Below are 19,535 nucleotides of genomic sequence, written 5' to 3'. Positions count from 1 at the left end.
AAGTGCAGAATGGTGGTAGAATGTGCATTTGGACGTTTAAAAGCACGCTTTACTGACTCGCTTAGACCTCAGCGAAACCAATATTCCGATTGTTATTACTGCTTGCTGTGCGCTCAGTAAGGGGGAGATGTTTATGGCGGGGTGGGAGGTTGAGGCAAATCGCCTGGCTGCTGGTTAAGCGCAGCCAGCCACTAGGACAGTTAGAAGAGCACAGGAGAGCGCGATGCGCATCAGAGAAGCTTTGAAAACCAGTTTCATGACTGGCCAGGCTACGGTGTGACAGTTCTGTTTGTTTCTCCTTGATGAAACCCTCACCTCCCCTTGGTTCACTCTATTTCCCTGTAAGCTAACCACCCTTCCCTCCCCCCTTCGATCACTGCTTGCAGAGGCAATAAAGTCATTGTTGCTTCACATTCATGCATTCTTTATTAATTCATCACACAAATAGGGGGATAACTGCCAAAGTAGCCTGGGAGGGGTGGTGGAGGAGGGAAGGACAAGGCCACACAGCACTTCAAAACTTTAAAACTTATTGAATGCCAGCCTTCTGTTGCTTGGGCAATCCTCTGGGGTGGAGTGACTGGGTGGCCGGAGGGCCCCTCTCCACCGCTTTCTTGGGCGTCTAGGTGAGGAGGCTATGGAACCTGGGGAGGAGGCTGGTTGGTTACATATGGTCTGTAGCGGCAGTCTGTGCTCCAGCTGCTTTTCCTGCAGCTCAGCCATATGCTGGAGCATATTAGTTTGATCCTCCAGCAGCCTCAACATTGAATCCTGCCTCCTCTCATCACGCTGCTGCCACCTATCAGCTTCAGCCCTCTCTTCAGCCCGCCACCTCTCCTCTCAGTCATTTTGTGCTTTCCTGCACTCTGATATTGTCTGCCTCCACACGTTCGTCTGTGCTCTGTCAGTGTGGGAGGACAGCATGAGGTCAGAGAACATTTCATCGCAAGTGCTTTTTTTTCACCTTCTAATCTTCGCTAGCCTCTGGGAAGAAGATCCTGTGATCCTTGAAACACATTCAGCTGGTGGAGAAAATAAAAAGGGACAGTGGTATTTAAAAAGACACATTTCATAGAATAATGGGTACACTCTTTCACGGTAAACCTTGCTGTTAACATTACATACATAGCACATGTGCTTTTGTTACAAGGTCGCATTTTGCCTCCCCCCTCCCCATGGCTAACAGCGGGGAACATTTCTGTTCATCCATAGGCAAACAGCCCAACAGGAACGGGCACCTCTGAATGTCCCCTTAAGAAAAGCAACCTATTTCAACCAGGTGACCATGAATGATATCACTCTCCTGAGAATAACATAGAGAGATAAAGAACGGATGTTGTTTGAACAGCAGCAAACATACACTGTAGTGCTTTGTTCTGCAATGATTCCTGACTACGTGCTACTGGCCTGGCGTGCTAAAGTGTCCTACCATGGTGGACGGAATAAGGCTGCCCTCCCGAGAAATCTTTTGCAAAGGCTTTGGGAGTACATCCAGGAGAGCTTTATGGAGATGTCCCTGGAGGAGTTCCGTTCCATCCCCAGACACGTTAACAGACTTTTCCAGTAGCTGTATTGGCCGCGAATGTCAGGGCAAATTAATCATTAAACATGCTTGCTTTTAAATCATGTATATTATTTAAAAAGGTACACTCACCAGAGGTCCCTTCTCTGCCTGGCGGGTCCGGGAGGCAGCCTTGGGTGGGTTCGGGGGGTACTGGCTCCAGGTCCAGGTGAAAAACAGTTCCTGGCTGTTGGGAAAACCAGTTTCTCCGCTTGCTTGCTGTGAGCTATCTACAACCTCCTCCTCATCATCATCTTCCTCATCCCCAAAACCTGCTTCCATGTTGCCTCCCTCTCCATTGATGGAGTCAAAGCACACGGTTGGTAGTGATGGCTGAACCCCCTAAAATGGCATGCAACTCATCATAGAAGTGGCATGTTTGGGGCTCTGACCCGGAGCGGCTGTTTGCCTCTCTGGTAGGTTTGCCTCAGCTACTTAAGTTTCACTCGGCACTGTTTCGGGTCCCTGTTATGGCCTCTGTCCTTCATGTCCTGGGAGATTTTGACAAATGTTTTGGCATTTTGAAAACTGGAATGGAGTTCTGATAGCATGGATTCCTCTCCCCATACAGCGATCAGATTCTGTACCTCCTGTTCAGTCCATGCTGGAGCTCTTTTGCGATTCTGGGACTCGGTCATGGTCACCTCTGCTGATGAGCTCTGCATGGTCACCTCTGCTGGTAAGCTCTGCACTCACCTGCAGCTTGCCACACTGGCCAAACAGGAAATGAGATTCAAAAGTTCACGGGCCTTTTCCTGTCTACCTGGCCAGTGCATCTGAGTTGAGAGTGCTGTCCAGAGCGGTCACAATGGAGCACTCTGGGATAGCTCTTGGAGGCCAATACCATCGAATTGCATCCACACTATCCCAAATTCGACCAAGCAAGGCCGATTTTAGCGCTAATCCCCTTGTCAGGGGTGGAGTAAAGAAATCGATTTTAAGAGCCCATTGAGTCCAAAAAAAAAAGGGGCTTTGTCGTGTGGATGGGTGCAGGGTTAAATCGATTTAATGCTGCTAAATTCGACCTCAACTCCTAATGTAGACCAAGGCTTAGATCTTGTCCATGAGTTTTGTCCTTTAGTGACACGATATTGAGGAGTTCTTCCCTTACAACACAATCGTCAGACACAGTGCAGACAAATACCGATAATAAAGTTTATCTGGTGCATGGCACAACTTATCCAAAGCGATGCTCAAATACTCACACTGCTGAAGTTGCAAGTGCAGTTGCGATGTGATGTCACTGTTCAGGTCAGAGATTCTGCGTTCTATTGTGTGGCATGAAAGCTGCAGGCTAGACGTTTTCTTCTGTAGATTCTCGTTCTCTGGTGACAAGATTAAAATTACATCAGTGAGGCACATTTTTATAAGCTCTCCTTCAGAGTAGGGCTTTTTCGCACGGGCTATGTGCCAGGCCACATAATAGGGGGCTAACGATACAGTTTGCGATCGGTTGGCACATCTGGTTAACAACTGGTCTTCTACATCTGTTTGTTTTTTTCAAAGTTTTCAGTTTTAAAGTGCAGAGTTCAGAACCTTGTGGGAATTCTTGATCCATATGTGCATGGCTAGAAATGAAATGACGCTGCATTGAAGATTTGAACTGAGAGATATGTCTGGCAAAGAAGACACGTGGCCTTACCATTACGTTCAACGAAGAAGTACTTATTCTCCCATTCCTGTTGGAAGCCTTGATTTTTCATCTGTATATATTATTTTCTGTTTGCACTTTCTTTCCAGTGTTAGATGGTATAAGAAAAATTTTGATTAAAAATTTCCACACCAGCTAGTCACCTTGTGCTTTATTCAAGGAGACACTGGTGCCAGCCAGGGGGTGCTTGACCCCTGGCTCTGTTCCAAGTCCCCATCCCCACCTCTACCCCACCTCTTCCCGACCCTCCCCAGAGTGAGCCGTGTCCTCGCTCCTCCCCCACTCCCCTGAGCCTCCTGCGCATCGCAAAACAGCTGATCACGGTGGGCAGGAGACACAGGCAGGGAGGGGTGAGGCTGGCACTGCATCCTTGCTCCTCTCCCCTCCCACCCAGAGCCTCCTGAACGCCGTGAAACAGCTGATCGTAGTGGGCAGGAGGCATGGGGGAGGGAGGAGGAGGGACTGATCGGGGGGCCGTCGGCAGGTGAGAGGTGCTGGGGGAGGAGAGGGAGCTGATAGGGCTGCAGGTGGGTGCTGAGCACTCACCATTCTTTCCCCAGATTCGGCTCCTAGCAGGAGCCACATATTATCTTCTGAAGAGCTGCAGGTTGGCCACCCCTGAAAAGAATATCTTCTGATTGGCTCAGACAAGAGGTGTGGGTTAGGCTGACTATCCTGGAATTGCTGGTATATGCCTAGTATCTCCCTCAAGCTGTCTAGTTCTACACCAGCTAGCAAGGACAGATTGAACAGACACTAGTGAAATTGCTAGACAGTCGCAGGCTCTCTTAGAAGTCTGGAGTACAAAGCATTCAGTCTTGTGGATATCATTTAGGTCCCCCATAACAACTGCCTTGCAGTGATCCAGGCAGAAGATGCATCTGTTGCCTATGTGACCTTTCATGATCCAGCTGGTCTGTTCAGCTGACTGTGTCTTCTTTCTAGGCCAGAAGTACTTGTTTATCTATGGGGGCCGCTCTGCTGTGCAGCCTGTCCTGGGAGACTGGTATTTCCTGCATTTGGAAGAGTTCTCCTGCAGAAGGGTAAGTACCCCACAAGACCTTGAGGAATAATGTCTACCCTAGTTCTGTGACTGGGCACTCCAGTACTGTGAGCCCATTTAATGTTCCAGTGTTGCTGTAGCTCACGAAAGCTTATGCTCAAATAAATTTGTTAGTCTCTAAGGTGCCACAAGTACTCCTTTTCTTGAGTTGAGGCAGCAGAGTAGATTGATTTAAATCACAGATTTTAATCATTATTTTAAACAGCAAACGATACTTTGATTTAAATAATCAATTTTAATCTTGTTTTACATTTGTATTTTTTAGTTATTTTCCTATAGAAAAGTTGATTCTCGTTATTGGTAAGCATTAAACCTTGTTATTTGCAACTGAATGTAGCATTTACCTTAAAATTTAGTGCTTCTCTGCTAACCAGGAGGATACACTACACCTGTACACATTTATTTAAGCAATTATATAACTTTACATGTATTCAGGCTCTTCTTTTTGACATTATTTTATGTTAGAAAATAGTGAATGACACATTTCTTATTTACTATATGATTTCTGTCAACCTGCAATTGGAATTCAATTAAAAATGCACAAAAAGAGACTTTCTAATTTTTTTTTTATTAGTTGAATATGCTGGATCCATAAGGGAAAAAAGTGGGTTTATCAAAATGTCTTGCATTTAAAACTAACTGATGTATTAAATAAGGGAAATATTATCTGTAGTTAATGCATTTTGTAGGCCTTGCTGGAGCCCTAGGCATGTATAACAGTGTGAACCAAAGGCTGTGAACCAGAGTAAGCCAGGCCTTGGCAAAATAACACCACACTAGGTTACAGCTAACACCAAGTAAACTAATTCCTCACTAGAGAGGGTGGTACAAAAACACACAGATGTCTCAAATAACTTCATAAATACATTTTTAAGAGATGGCACAGGAACACACCCAACCCCTCATAAGATAAGGAGGGGGTGACAGGATCATGGATAAGGATGTTTTGTTCAAACTAGCAGGTAACTAACAACATCTGGAGTGTGATATGTAATGTGTTTTTATCCGAGTATAGAAGGAAAAGTCATAGGAGGGACAACTTTGTATTTGCTGAGGGAACAGCATCCTGATGTGCTGACTGAGTAGGTACCTTGTTGCGAGCATACATGTGTTAGAATCGTAGCATTAGAAGGGACTGCAAGGGTCGTCTAGTTTAACCCCCTGCCCACATGCAGGATTTGTTGTGCCTAAACCATCCAAGACCGATCCAGCCTCCTTTTGCAAACCTTCTGAAGGAGCTTCCATAACCTTCCCAGGCAGTCTGTTCCATTGTCCTACTGTTCTTACAGTTAGGAAGTTTTTCCTGAGGTTTAATCTAAACCTTCTATGCTGTAGTTTGATCCCATTGCCTCTTGTCCTGCCCTCTGTGGCAAGAGATAACCTTTCTTCATCTTTTTTTATGGCAGCCTGTCAAGTATTTGAGGACCACTGTCATGACTTTCCTTAATCTCCTCTTTTCCAAACTAAACACACTGTGATGTGATCCCCGGGGTGAAACCTGGGACTGTTGGACTGCTGTGACCCCTTAGCTCTCTAATCTGGGTTGTCTCTCACAATGCCTTACTGGTAGTAAGCAGCAAACCCCTCCAAGTGCTGTTACCACTGAGTACAGCCGCATGTGGAGCCCCACACCCAACCAGATTGCATGAATGCTCCCAGAGCCACTCACTAATCACACAGAGAAAGGCACTAGCCAAATCCCCACAGCTCCCAGCCTTGTACCACTGGAATATGCTGTCTTGTACTGCTCAAGATACTTTCTTGAGCAGTGCAAGTTTACTAATTTACCAAGCACTTCAGTCAAACTCACTGGTAATGATAAACATTAGAATAAATTTATTGGTTACAAAAGATGGATTTTAAATGATTATAAGTGATAAGCAAAAGTCAAGTGGTTACCAAAAGAAAATAAGACAAACGTGGTCTAAATTCTCAATCTAATTAGACTAGACAATGTCTGGACTAAGCAGTTTTTCCTCACACGATTGGATATTGCAGGTTGGTTACGGTCTTTCGTATGCAGGCTTTCCCTTTTAGTCTCAGGACCAATCTCCTCAGCTCCAGCATTCTCATTGCCTTCAGCATGGGAGAGAAAGGAGAAATCACATGACTTCTGTCCCCTATTTTATATCCTCAGTCCATGTGCTTGGAGAACACGAGTCCAGGCATGTCTGGTGGGCATTGCTGAGTCACCAGGCAAGGTTTACCAATTCCCCCGGTGTGGTCTTGTGAAAGTGAGTCAATGAATTGTAACTCCCTTACTGGACAATGGCTGTTGTTGGTTGTTCGACACCTGTCCAGGCATTGGTTACCTCCCTTGTTGTTGTCTCTGGGGAGCTAATATCTGGATGATTCCCCAACTCACAGCATATTTTAGTGACAACCATACAGCACAATCTCATAACTTCATATGTGTTAATGATATACACATTTAGATAGAACAGTGGATTTCAGCAGTTCATAACCTTTCCCATGATACTTTACATGGCATGCTTTATATGAAACATCACAATTATATACAAATGATGAATATGGGGGTTACAGGGAGCTCCCCCGAGGTATAGTGTCACACATACCCAATTCCTTCAGCCTTTGCTCATATAGCTTGCATTCCATCTCTTTAAACATCTTTGCCGCTCCCCTCTGGATCATTTCCAGTTTTGCTACCTCCTTTCTATACATTGGTGCCCAAAACTGGATGGACTACTCCAGCTGAGACATAACCAGCGCTGAACAGAGTGGTGCAATCACCTCACATGACTTCCATGCTATGCCTCTGTTAATGGAATCTAAAATTGCATTTGCTTTTAACAGCATCGCATTGCTGACTCATGTTGAGGTTGGGGAAAAGCCGAAAGGTGCAGAGGAGCATGTGATTCCCACAGAGATATCCCTTAGGGGAGGATCTATTAATGGAGATTCTCTATGTCCTAGTAAGGAGGAGAGGATGGAAGGTAATAAAGTAAAGCTAGGATATGATGAGAAACAGTCAAATGAAAAAAAGTCCCATTCAATTACATCATGTAATGGCAGACAGCTAAAAAGTGACAAGTTTTTAAATTGTTTATATACCAATGCTAGAAGTTTAAGATGGGTGAATTAGAGTGCCTTGTATTAAAGGAGGATATTGATACAATAGACATCACAGAAACTTGGTGGAATGAGGATAATCAATGGGACACAGTAATACCAGGTGTGACAAAGCTCTGTCCTTGCTTCTGTGGATCCCGCGTTTTCCTGGCGGATTTCGCTAGCCTCAGAGGCTCACTGTGACCCACCACGTAACCCTTCTCTCTCTAGAGAAAAGGGTGACAGTCTACTGACCCATTTTCATAATAAGCCAGCGAGGGAGGTGAGGAGAAGTTATCCTTCCTTGCACAGTCTCTGTTGTCTCCTAGTCTCAGTGATTAATCAGGGGGCAAAGGTGGTGGTGGTGGTGGTGGTGGGGGGAACCTGGGCCCACCCTCTACTCCAGGCTTCAGCCCAGGGACCCTAATAGTATCAGCTATGGTAGCTGACCTTTTAGAAACATGACATGTACAATTCCCTGGGCTACTTCCCCCACAGCAGCTCTCACTTCCTCAAGCTCCACTTCACCTTACCTCAGGGCCTCCTTCCTTGTGCCCGATATGGTATGTATTACTCAATCTCTCCAAAAGTGCAACTTCCTTCCATAGCTCCTGACATGCACACCCACCTGACTAACTGGGAGGCTTTTAACTAGTTTCATCCAGCCCCTGATTGGCTTCAGGGGTCCCAGTCAACCTAGCATTCTCTCTGCCTTCTGGAAAGTTCTTAATTGGCCCCAGGTGTCTTAATTGACCTGGAGCAGCTTCCATTTCACTTATCCTGGTACCAGGGATTTGTTTAGCCTGGAGCTAATATATCTATTTCTCACTACTTTTCTATAGCCATCTGGCCTTGCCCTGTCACACAGGGTACAAAATATATTGGAAGGACAGAATGGGTCATGTTGGAGGGGGAATGGCACTATATGTGAAAGAAAGCACAGAATCAAATGAAGTAAAAATCTTAAATGAACCAAACTGTACTAGAATCATAGAATCATAGAATCATAGAATATCAGGGTTGGAAGGGACCCCAGAAGGTCATCTAGTCCAACCCCCTGCTCAAAGCAGGACCAAGTCCCAGTTAAATCATCCCAGCTAGGGCTTTGTCAAGCCTGACCTTAAAAACCTCTAAGGAAGGAGATTCTACCACCTCCCTAGGTAACGCATTCCAGTGTTTCACCACCCTCTTAGTAAAAAAGTTTTTCCTAATATCCAATCTAAACCTCCCCCATTGCAACTTGAGACCATTACTCCTCGTTCTGTCATCTGCTACCATTGAGAACAGTCTAGAGCCATCCTCTTTGAAACCCCCTTTCAGGTAGTTGAAAGCAGCTATCAAATCCCCCCTCATTCTTCTCTTCTGCAGACTAAACAATCCCAGCTCCCTCAGCCTCTCCTCATAAGTCATGTGCTCTAGACCCCTAATCATTTTCGTTGCCCTTCGTTGTACTCTTTCCAATTTATCCACATCCTTCCTGTAGTGTGGGGCCCAAAACTGGACACAGTACTCCAGATGAGGCCTCACCAGTGTCGAATAGAGGGGAACGATCACGTCCCTCGATCTGCTCGCTATGCCCCTACTTATACAACCCAAAATGCCATTGGCCTTCTTGGCAACAAGGGCACACTGCTGACTCATATCCAGCTTCTCGTCCACTGTCACCCCTAGGTCCTTTTCCGCAGAACTGCTGCCGAGCCATTCGGTCCCTAGTCTGTAGCGGTGCATTGGATTCTTCCATCCTAAGTGCAGGACCCTGCATTTATCCTTATTGAACCTCATTAGATTTCTTTTGGCCCAATCCTCCAATTTGTCTAGGTCCTTCTGTATCCTATCCCTCCCCTCCAGCGTATCTACCACTCCTCCCAGTTTAGTATCATCCGCAAATTTGCTGAGAGTGCAATCCACACCATCCTCCAGATCATTTATGAAGATATTGAACAAAACGGGCCCCAGGACCGACCCCTGGGGCACTCCACTTGACACCGGCTGCCAACTAGACATGGAGCCATTGATCACTACCCGTTGAGCCCGACAATCTAGCCAGCTTTCTACCCACCTTATAGTGCATTCATCCAGCCCATACTTCCTTAACTTGCTGACAAGAATGCTGTGGGAGACCGTGTCAAAAGCTTTGCTAAAGTCAAGAAACAATACATCCACTGCTTTCCCTTCATCCACAGAACCAGTAATCTCATCATAAAAGGCGATTAGATTAGTCAGGCATGACCTTCCCTTGGTGAATCCATGCTGACTGTTCCTGATCACTTTCCTCTCCTCTAAGTGCTTCAGGATTGATTCTTTGAGGACCTGCTCCATGATTTTTCCAGGGACTGAGGTGAGGCTGACCGGCCTGTAGTTCCCAGGATCCTCCTTCTTCCCTTTTTTAAAGATGGGCACTACATTAGCCTTTTTCCAGTCATCCGGGAATCTCTATGGATAGTAATTCCATGCTTGAATAATAATATAGCAGTAGGGATATATTACTGACCACCCGACCAGGATGGTGATAGTGATTGTGAAATGCTCAGAGAGATTAGAGAGACTACTAAAATAAAAAACACAATAATAATTGGGGATTTCAACTATCCCCATATTGACTGGCTACATGCAGCCAGAGGGAACAGGCGAGAGACTGGAGAATAGCACTGTCACCAGGAAAAGGCAGGTCTATGTGATAGGGGACTCTTTATTGAGAAGAATAGACAGGCCTGTAACTAGAGCTGATCCAGAGAATAGAAGGGTGTGCTGTCTTCCGGGTGCTAAGATACAGGATGTAGACCTGGGGGTGAAAAGGATCCTAAAGGGAGCGGGAAAGAATCCCCTAATTATCCTTCATGTGGGAAAAAATGATACATCTAGATTCTCACTGGAAAGTATTAAGGAAGACTATGCTAAGCTGGGGAAGACGCTTAAGGAAATTGAGGCTCAGGTGATCTTTAGTGGGATCCTTCCTTTTCCTAGAGAAGGGCAACAAAGGTGTGACAAGATTATGACTGTCAACAGATGGCTTAGGCAGTGGTGCTATAAGGAGGGCTTTGGGATGTATGGCCACTGGGAGGCATTCACGGACAGAGGACAGTTCTCTCGGGATGGACTTCATCTCAGTAGGGAAGGAAATAGACTTCTAGGATGGAGGCTGGCACAACTGATAAAGAAAGCTTTAAACTAGGAATTTGGGGGAGATGGTTGGGAGATGTCCAGGTAATCTCCACGCCAGATTTTAGCATTGAGAGGGAAGAAGACGAAGTAAGAAAGGATACAGCCGTGGGTAGGAGAATGTATATAAGGAGCGAGGGCGGTGTGAATACTAGTCTAATAGGTTATACTGGCTGTAGAATGACTGTGCCTAATAGGGTACAAAATGTGAGCGAGGCCAAACAGCAAAAATTAAGATGTTTGTACACCAATGCGAGGAGTCTAGGTAACAAAATGGAGGAACTAGAGCTACTGGTGCAGGAAGTGAAACCAGATATTATAGGGATAACAGAAACATGGTGGAATAGTAGTCATGACTGAACTTACAGGTATTGAAGTGTATGTGCTATTTAGGAAAGACAGAAATAAAGGTAAAGGGGGTGGAGTAGCATTGTATATCAATGATGAGGTAGAATGCAAAGAAATAAGAAGCGATGTGATGGATAAGACAGAGTCCGTCTGGGCAAAAATTACATTGGGGAAGATAACTAGTAGAGCCTCTCCTACGATAGTGCTTGGGGTGTGCTATAGACCTCCGGGATCTAATTTGGATGTGGATAGAGCCCTTTTTAATGTTTTTAATAAAGTAAATACTAATGGAAACTGCGTGATCATGGGAGACTTTAACTTCCCAGATATAGACTGGAGGACCAGTGCTAGTAATAATAATAGGGCTCAGATTTTCCTAGATGCAATAGCTGATGGATTCCTTCATCAAGTAGTTGCTGAACCGACTAGAGGGGATGCCATTTTAGATTTAATTTTGGTGAGTAGCGAGGACCTCATAGAAGAAATGGTTGTAGGTGATAATCTTGGCTCAAGTGATCATGAGCTAATTCAGTTCAAACTGAATGGAAGGATTAACAAAAATAAATCTGCAACTAGAGTTTTTGATTTCAAAAGGGCTGACTTTCAAAAATTAAGGAAATTAGTTAGGGAAGTGGATTGGACTGAAGAACTTATGGATCTAAAGGTAGAGGAGGCCTGGGATTACTTTAAATCAAAGCTGCAGAAGCCATCGGAAACCTGTATCCCAAGAAAGGGGAAAAAATTCATAGGAAGGAGTTGTAGACCAAGCTGGATGAGCAAGCATCTTAGAGAAGTGATTAAGAAGAAGCAGAAAGCATACAGGGAGTGGAAGATGGGAGGGATTAACAAGGAAAGCTACCTTATTGAGATCAGAACATGTAGGGATAAAATGAGACAGGCTAAAAGTCGAGTAGAGTTGGACCTTGCAAAGGGAATTAAAACCAATAGTAAAAGGTTCTATAGCCATATAAATAAGAAGAAAACTAAGAAAGAAGAAGTGGGGCCGCTAAACACTGAGGATGGAGTGGAGGTTAAAGATAATCTAGGCATGGCCCAATATCTAAACAAATACTTTGCCTCAGTCTTTAATAAGACTAAAGAGGCTTTTAGGGATAATGGTAGCATGACAAATGGGAATGAGGATATGGAGGTAGATATTACCATATCTGAGCTAGAAGCAAAACTCAAGCAGCTTAATGGGACTAAATCGGGGGGCCCAGATAACCTTCATCCAAGAATATTAAAGGAATTGGCACCTGAAATTGCAAGCCCATTAGCAAGAATTTTTAATGAATCTATAAACTCAGGAGTTGTACCGAATGATTGGAGAATTGCTAATTGCTAGTATAGTTCCTATTTTTAAGAAAGGAAAAAAAAGTGATCTGGGTAACTACAGGCCAGTTAGTTTGACATCTGAAGTATGCAAGGTCCTGGAAAAAATTTTGAAGGAGAAATTAGTTAAGGACATTGAAGTCAATGGTAAATGGGATAAAATACAACATGGTTTTACAAAAGGTTGATCGTGCCAAACCAACCTGATCTCCTTTTTTGAAAAAATAACAGATTTTTTAGATAAAGGAAATGCAGTGGATCTAATTTACCTAGATTTCAGTAAGGCATTTGATACCATGCCACATGGGGAATTATTAGTTAAATTGGAGAAGATGGGGATCAATATGAACATCAAAAGGTGGATAAGGAATTGGTTAAAGGGGAGACTGCAACGGGTCCTACTGTCAGGCTGGAGGGAGGTTACCAGTGGAGTTTCTCAGGGATCGTTTTTGGGACCAATCTTATTTAATCTTTTTATTACTGACCTTGGCACAAAAGTGGGAGTGTGCTAATAAAGTTTGCAGATGATACAAAGCTGGGAGGTATTGCCAATTCGGAGAAGGATCGGGATATTATACAGGAGGATCTGGATGACCTTGTAAACTGGAGTAATAGTAATAGGATGAAATTTAATAGTGAGAAGTGTAAGGTTATGCATTTAGGGATTAATAACAAGAATTTTAGTTATAAGTTGGGGACGCATCAATTAGAAGTAACGGAAGAGGAGAAGGACCTTGGAGTATTGGTTGATCATAGAATGACTATGAGCTGCCAATGTGATATGGCTGTGAAAAAAGCGAATGCGGTTTTGGGATGCATCAGGAGAGGCATTTCCAGTAGGGATAAGGAGGTTTTAGTACCATTATACAAGGCACTGGTGAGACCTCACCTAGAATACTGTGTGCAGTTCTGGTCTCCCATGTTTAAAAAGGATGAATTCAAACTGGAGCAGGTACGGAGAAGGGCTACTAGGATGATCTGAGGAATGGAAACTTGTCTTATGAAAGGAGACTTAAGGAGCTTGGCTTGTTTAGCCTAACCAAAAGAAGGTTGAGGAGAGATATGATTGCTCTCTATAAATATATCAGAGGGATAATACAGAAGAGGGAGAGGAATTATTTAAGCTCAGCACCAATGTGGACACAAAAACAAATGGGTATAAACTGGCCACCAGGAAGTTTAGACTTGAAATTAGATGAAGGTTTCTAACCATCAGAGGAGTGAAGTTTTGGAATAGTCTTCCAAGGGAAGCAGTGGGGGCAAAAGATCTATCTGGCTTTAAGATTCTACTCGATAAGTTTATGGAGGAGATGGTATGATGGGATAATGTGATTTTAGTAAGTAATTGATCTTTAAATATTCAGGGTAAATAGACCTAATCCGCTGAGATGGGATATTAGATGGATGGGATCTGAGTTACCCAGGACAGAATTTTCTGTAGTATCTGGCTGGTGAATCTTGCCCATATGCTCAGGGTTTAGCTGATCGCCATATTTGGGGTCGGGAAGGAATTTTCCTCCAGGGCAGATTGGAGAGGCCCTGGAGGTTTTTCGCCTTCCTCTGTAACATGGGGCACGGGTCACTTGAGGGAGGATTTTCTGCTCTTTGAAGTCTTTAAACCACGATTTGAGGATTTCAATAGCTCAGACATAGGTGAGGTTTTCCGTAGGAGTGGGTGGGTGAGATTCTGTGGCCTGCGTTGTTTAGGAGGTCGGACTAGATGATCAGAATGGTCCCTTCTGACCTTAGTATCTATGAATCTATGTGCTATCTGAGACATTGTGACACCAACTATTGGAGCTTTGGTCACACTGAGACCAGTAATGTGCATGCGGGGTTTGCCTGCGCCTAATTGTTCTGAGGGGCGTTCTCCATACGGGGCACTGGCATTGTAGGAATACAGAAAACTACGGGTATGTAGTCCCCACTCACCCCAATGCCACCACCAATGGCAGAGGGTGGTACCATTGGTATAAGTCAAATTGGTTTTGGAGGAACCGGAGCAATTGTCACTCGAGACCCATGCCTCTCCCTCCATCCACTTACTGTGCATTTCCGGTGGGCCAGCAGTAATGTTAAACTGCCCAGTGTCTGGCAGGTATTCTGCTATCACTGCGCACGAGGAACAGGGAAGTTTTCCGACGGGATGAGCGGCGTCCATCACCGAAGGCTGCTGAACACACCAATACACGTCCCCCTGTATCACTACCAGTGTCCCTTGGCGCCAATAAGGGGGCGTTTCATTATATTTAGTGAGAAAAGTGGTGTCATTAAGGGCCCAGGATTCATTCCACGGCACGGTGGCCCATGGAATGCCAGAGCTTGCCAATTGGGGGGCATGTGCGCAGTACCAACAGTCCGACTTGTTACCTGCTAGTGCCACCGATTGCATCCACTGGATGGCTGTGTTGTGGTGGCTTGGGCACCTATTGCAGCTAAAATCAGTTCGAGGATTATTCCATAGAGAACATGCTGTAGGGCCATCGCCGGTGTCAGCCTTCGGGTGGCGCAACCAGGACGCTCCACGGACCCGCCCAAACTGCAGTGCAGCAGTTATGGTTGCCTGGAAGAAAGACGCTTAGAGGGCACATAAATTGGGGCATCTTCTCCTCTTAGCAATATGAGGTGAGTATCCCCAGGACCATCAACTAGGATTTCCCCTTCGAGCGGGTTATGTTTGATGGGGTCGGGGACCCAAACTGCACATCCAGTCGAGCCCAACCCTCCTGCTCGAGTGGAGGGTGCAAGCGCATCCACCTCCTGGACATCAGCCAACCCAATTCGCTCGCAAATCCACTGCGCATATGTTCGTCTTGGGGGAGGGTTACTGCCTGTGGGCCATTGTGAACCAACAGCACCTTAACCTCCAAGGTATAGTAAGTGTCAATTACTCCCACTGCAACATCTATGCCCTTAAGGGCCAGACTGCTGCGTAGGACAATGCGCCCATAATAGCCTTGCGGGAGCCCTATGGCTAAGCCAGTACTTACAAGGTTCTGGCTATTGGGTTAAAGAGTGAGGCCCTCTTGAGGGACCTGCAGATTGAGACCAGCACTTCTCGGGGTGGCCCGAATGGGGAGGTGGGCTTGCAGGTGCAGGCACTGCACTCGCAACACACGGGGCCACTCGATGACCTCCCCCTTGAATCTAGCGTACAGGGTGGAACCATACAGAGGGCAGTCATTGAGCGCAGCCGTGTTCTGGCGGAGATTACGGCTCCACCCAGCCAGGGTCTCAGTGGGAGTTAGTTTGCATAACTGTTCTTTAAGCAAGCCGTTCATGCGTTCGATGAGCCAGGTGCCCTGCGGGTGGTATGCGATGTGGAACACTCACGCAATCCCCCGTCCTTTAGCCCATTCTCTTACTTCCAATCCCGTAAAATGGGTTCCCTAGTCACTTTGCACCTCGAGGGGGGATCCGTAGTAGAGGATAAGTTCTTCCAACCCCTTTATAGTCTGCTCCTGTGTGGCGTTTGCGCATGAGTATACAAAGAGCAGACCTGAATATGTGTCTACTGTAGTTAGTGCGTATTTATGTCGCTGACTTTCAGGCAGCGGGCCAATGTAGTCCACCTGCCATACTTCCCCAGGTTTCTGACCTCACTTCAGGTACCCCTTTTCTGCTTTTAAGCACTGGGGGGAGAGCCTGGTACACTGTGGGCAGTGCTGACGGGCATCCCGCTGCGCACTGATCGTGGTCTGGAAGCCACAATCGGTGGCCCATTGCATTGCTTTTTCCCCTCCCAGATGACCGCTCTTTTGATGTATCCACTTGGCCAGGCCGGGGTCAGCTACTACATATACTGTGACTATGTCATCTACCTCTCTGTTGAACCGGGCCTCCTCTCATTCCCCTTTCAGGTGGGTGTCTACATGACGAACAGCAACGGGCCTCTGGCTACAGGCATCCCAAATGGCAGGCCACATGTTGTAACCCCAAAGGGGTTTGTCATGCACCTTCCAGCCAGCCGCATGCCAGATGGCTATCCACCGTGTCACGCCTTTGTAGACTGCCCAGCTATCCGTATACAGATAAAGGGGCCCTGGGTTCTCTGTGATGGTCATGAACGCTGCCTGTAGCTCAGCCCACTGGCAAGACAGGCCAGGGCCAGTTTCGAACAGTATTTCCTCAAGGCAGGGATTATATGCGGCCGCTCACCACCATCATTCTGCCCCCTTGTACGAGGCCGATCCATTAGTAAACCACGCAACCTCTCGTTGTTCGGTTAAGGAGGTGTAGGGAGGGGCCTCCATACAGGGGGGTTGAGGCACTTCGACTGGGGGAGCATAAGTGTGGTGGCCCCCGGAGGGCAGTTCCTCGAAGGTGACAGCAGCTAAAAGCCACGCGTGCGCATTGGTAATGCTTGCCTGGATCATTTGCATAGGCAGCTGCAGGTAGTATTTCCACTTCCATAGGGTCTGAGTCTGGGCTACCCCAGTCTGTGTGAGCGGACTTTCGTCCTGGACCAAACCCATAATCGGAAGCAGGGTACGCACCTTTACAGGCTCTGCGCCTGTTATGGGCTCAGTTTGCTGCAGGGCCCACACTACTGCAAGCAGCTGCTGTTCAAGCGGTGTATAACGCTCAGCCTCGCCTCGCAGGGATCGCGATCAATACCCTATAGGCTTCTTTCAAGACGAAGCTTGCTGCCACAGCCCCCACGAGGCCACATGGTCAACCACCATTACCTTGAGTTCGAAGGGGATGCCTCGTCTGCCGGGCTCAGCACTGCGTGCTGGCTGAGCTCCTTTTTAGCCTGCTGGAATGCGGCATGCTGCTTGGCCCAGCCAACTAAACGTGGCTTTCTTCCGGACTACTGCTTTTATGGGCTGCAAGATGTACCTTAGATGGGGAATAAATGTGCGCCAATACCCAAGGAGGCCCAGGAAAGTTTGGGCTTGGCTTACACCAGTGGGCTCTGGGAAGTGGGTAATTGTTTCAATGGCTTTTTGTGGGATCTTACATTGAGGCCCCAACTAAAGTATTCCCAAGAAAATCACCTCCTAGCTGGGCCCCTGGATTTTACTAGGGTTGTCAGCCCATCCCTTGGCTGCCAGAGCCTGCAACACATTGTTCTTGGCCTCGGAGAGTGCCACCTCATGGGGCCCGCTCAGCAGGACATCATCAATATAGTGCTCTAGTACCACTCCCTCTGGAAGAGTCACCTGCTCCCAGTCTCAACTAACCAACTGGTGGCAGATGGTAGGGCTATGCTTGTAGCCCTGAGGCAGCGCAGTGAACATGTACTGCCGATCCTCCCATGTAAAGGCAAATTGATCCTGGCTCTGTGGGGCAATGGCAATGGAGAAGAAGGCATTTGCCAAGTCCACCACGACATGCCACTGCCCTACCCGCGTCGCGAGGCACTCCATGATGGAGACCATGTTGGGAACTACCACTGTCATGATCATCATAGGGTGACCCTATTCAGGTTGCGGTAGTCTACTGTCATGCACCAGGTTCCGTCCTTTTTACGGACTGGCCAAATTGGGCTGTTAAATGCGCTCATGGCGGGGCGAATGATGTCCGCCTGGAGCCGACCTTTAATGGTAGCAGTTATTTCCTCGTATCGTGTCTCGACAACGGGCCGCAGTTGTGGGTACTGTCCCGCCGTTCCCCTCCCCAGGGGACTCGTCCTCACTCGTCTCCCAAATGTCCCCATCCCAGGTCTCTGGATCCCAGTCGTTTTTGCGTACCAGTGCGCATACAGCAAGGGGACGCACGTTTTGCCATCCTCCCTTTCGCCGCTGGCGGTTTGCAATGCGAGCCGCCATAACTGTGCAGCGGTGCTCTAACCAATCAGTCCGTTCGCCTGTACTAGTCATGACTTCTTGGGTTAGTGAATGGGCCTCGTTTTCTTGCTGCAAATCAGCTTCTAATCTTCCCATTCTCTGGTGCTGAACCAGCATTGGCTCGTCCACCGCACGGAGCGTGGTCAGGAAGACACATCCCAGGTCCCCCACTGCTTTTCGCTCCATGGGTCCTACTTTGTCTAGCTGGAGCTTGGATATCAGTTCCTCCAGCCTAACTGGGGTAATCCCCGGCTCCTGCTCTAGCTCCGGCCGTGCGGCTGGGGCAACCAACCCCACCAGTGCGAGCCACCGGTGCCCACCGTCCCGTGGAGGGCTACCCGGGGATGCGGCTCTCTTCCTCCCCCTTATCCTTCCTTCCCCAAAGAGGCATCCCTCCGCTAGTATCCTGTTCGTGATGCCAATTGTGCCCGCAAGGGCAGTGGGGGAAGATACCAGTGAAAGGAGGACACTCAGGCCTAAGAATAGTAAACTATGCTTTATTGAAGGAAGGAAGAATTTACGCTCCAATCTGCGCGGGGAGCCCCTAGGACACGCAAAGGGGCTGCAGGGGACTCTGGCCATTCGGGACAGCTGACAGGCAGGACTCCACTGCAGGGGAGTCCTCTGCGGAGCTATATTCTCCACACTTATCTCAGGGTTACAGGGGGTCAACAGCTGGTTACATTCTTATATATATAATTTATACTTATTACATAAACTGACTCGTTTACAGGCAAAAATATGCTAAGCTATGCTACAATATCTTTTGGCAGGGTCTGTCGGACAAAGTTCATTGAAACTGCTTGCACCCTCCGCTTACATCCAGTCAAATACTCAGTCCACCACTTAGCTCCTTGCCAATCTTCCGCAACCTTGCCCCTACATACGTTAAATTTAAGGATTTGGTTTTGAAACAATTTCAAGTTACACCTGAAACTTACAGAGTAAAATTTACAGCCCTTAAGAGAGGGCCTGGATGAAGTAATGTAGCTTATATAAATCAGATGAAGGATCTGTTAGATAAATGGGTCAAAGGAAGGGGTGTAACTAGCTTTGAAGGGACATGTGATTTAGTTATACAGGAGCAGTTCCTGACTGTGACCAATGATGATATAAAACAGTATTTATGGAATAAGAAAACTATTATCTCATTCCCATGCTGCTGGGGGAAGACCTGGCCAACCATGTGAAGCTAGCCCAGAGGGTGGAAATGGTCACCCGCAGCCAGGCGAAGCAAACCTTCACATCTAGCTCTGTCACTGAGCCTTCTACAAGGGCCCCATCTGTGTTACCAGAGACCCAAACTGAGGTGGTGGAACCAGATTCCATGCCAATGTTTTCGACAGCAGTAGTGGATCCAGTTGCAGAGACCCAGCCAGAGCCAGGCCCAGAACCGGCACTGGCGGAGCAACCAGCACCAGAACCGTTGCCAGCACTGAGTCCAGCGCTTGCAACCCTGTCTGCAACCCCAACGCCAGAGGGCACCGCTGAGGCCGCCCTGGCAGCTAAACCTACACAAGAGGCTTAGCTGGAGCCTGAACCCCAACCTAGCGCACCCGC

At 47.0% G+C, this 19,535-nt stretch overlaps 1 protein-coding gene across 6 annotated transcripts in view; it reads left to right on the top strand.

Annotated features, from left to right (window-relative positions):
- LCMT2 (leucine carboxyl methyltransferase 2) overlaps positions 1-19,535 on the top strand; it is a 121,067-nt gene that overhangs the window by 87,198 nt on the left and 14,334 nt on the right. For 5 of the 6 annotated variants that reach the window (XR_006277519.1, XM_038421455.2, XM_038421444.2 and 2 more), the window contains one exon: positions 4,158-4,255. Coding sequence is in view for 5 of the 6 variants with exons in the window: in XM_038421455.2 (XP_038277383.2) it covers positions 4,158-4,255 (98 nt within the window). In the remaining variant the exon portion in view is untranslated. Of the gene's footprint in view, positions 1-4,157; positions 4,256-4,540; positions 5,585-19,535 lie in introns of those variants that run through there. The other variant, XM_043503946.1, reaches the window with a different exon arrangement.

The sequence above is a fragment of the Dermochelys coriacea genome, chromosome 1, assembly GCF_009764565.3.
Source record: "Dermochelys coriacea isolate rDerCor1 chromosome 1, rDerCor1.pri.v4, whole genome shotgun sequence".
In the NCBI taxonomy this organism is placed as follows: domain Eukaryota; kingdom Metazoa; phylum Chordata; order Testudines; family Dermochelyidae; genus Dermochelys; species Dermochelys coriacea.
Note: the sequence above shows the minus strand (reverse complement) of the source record. Positions and strands in the feature narration are given on the sequence as shown.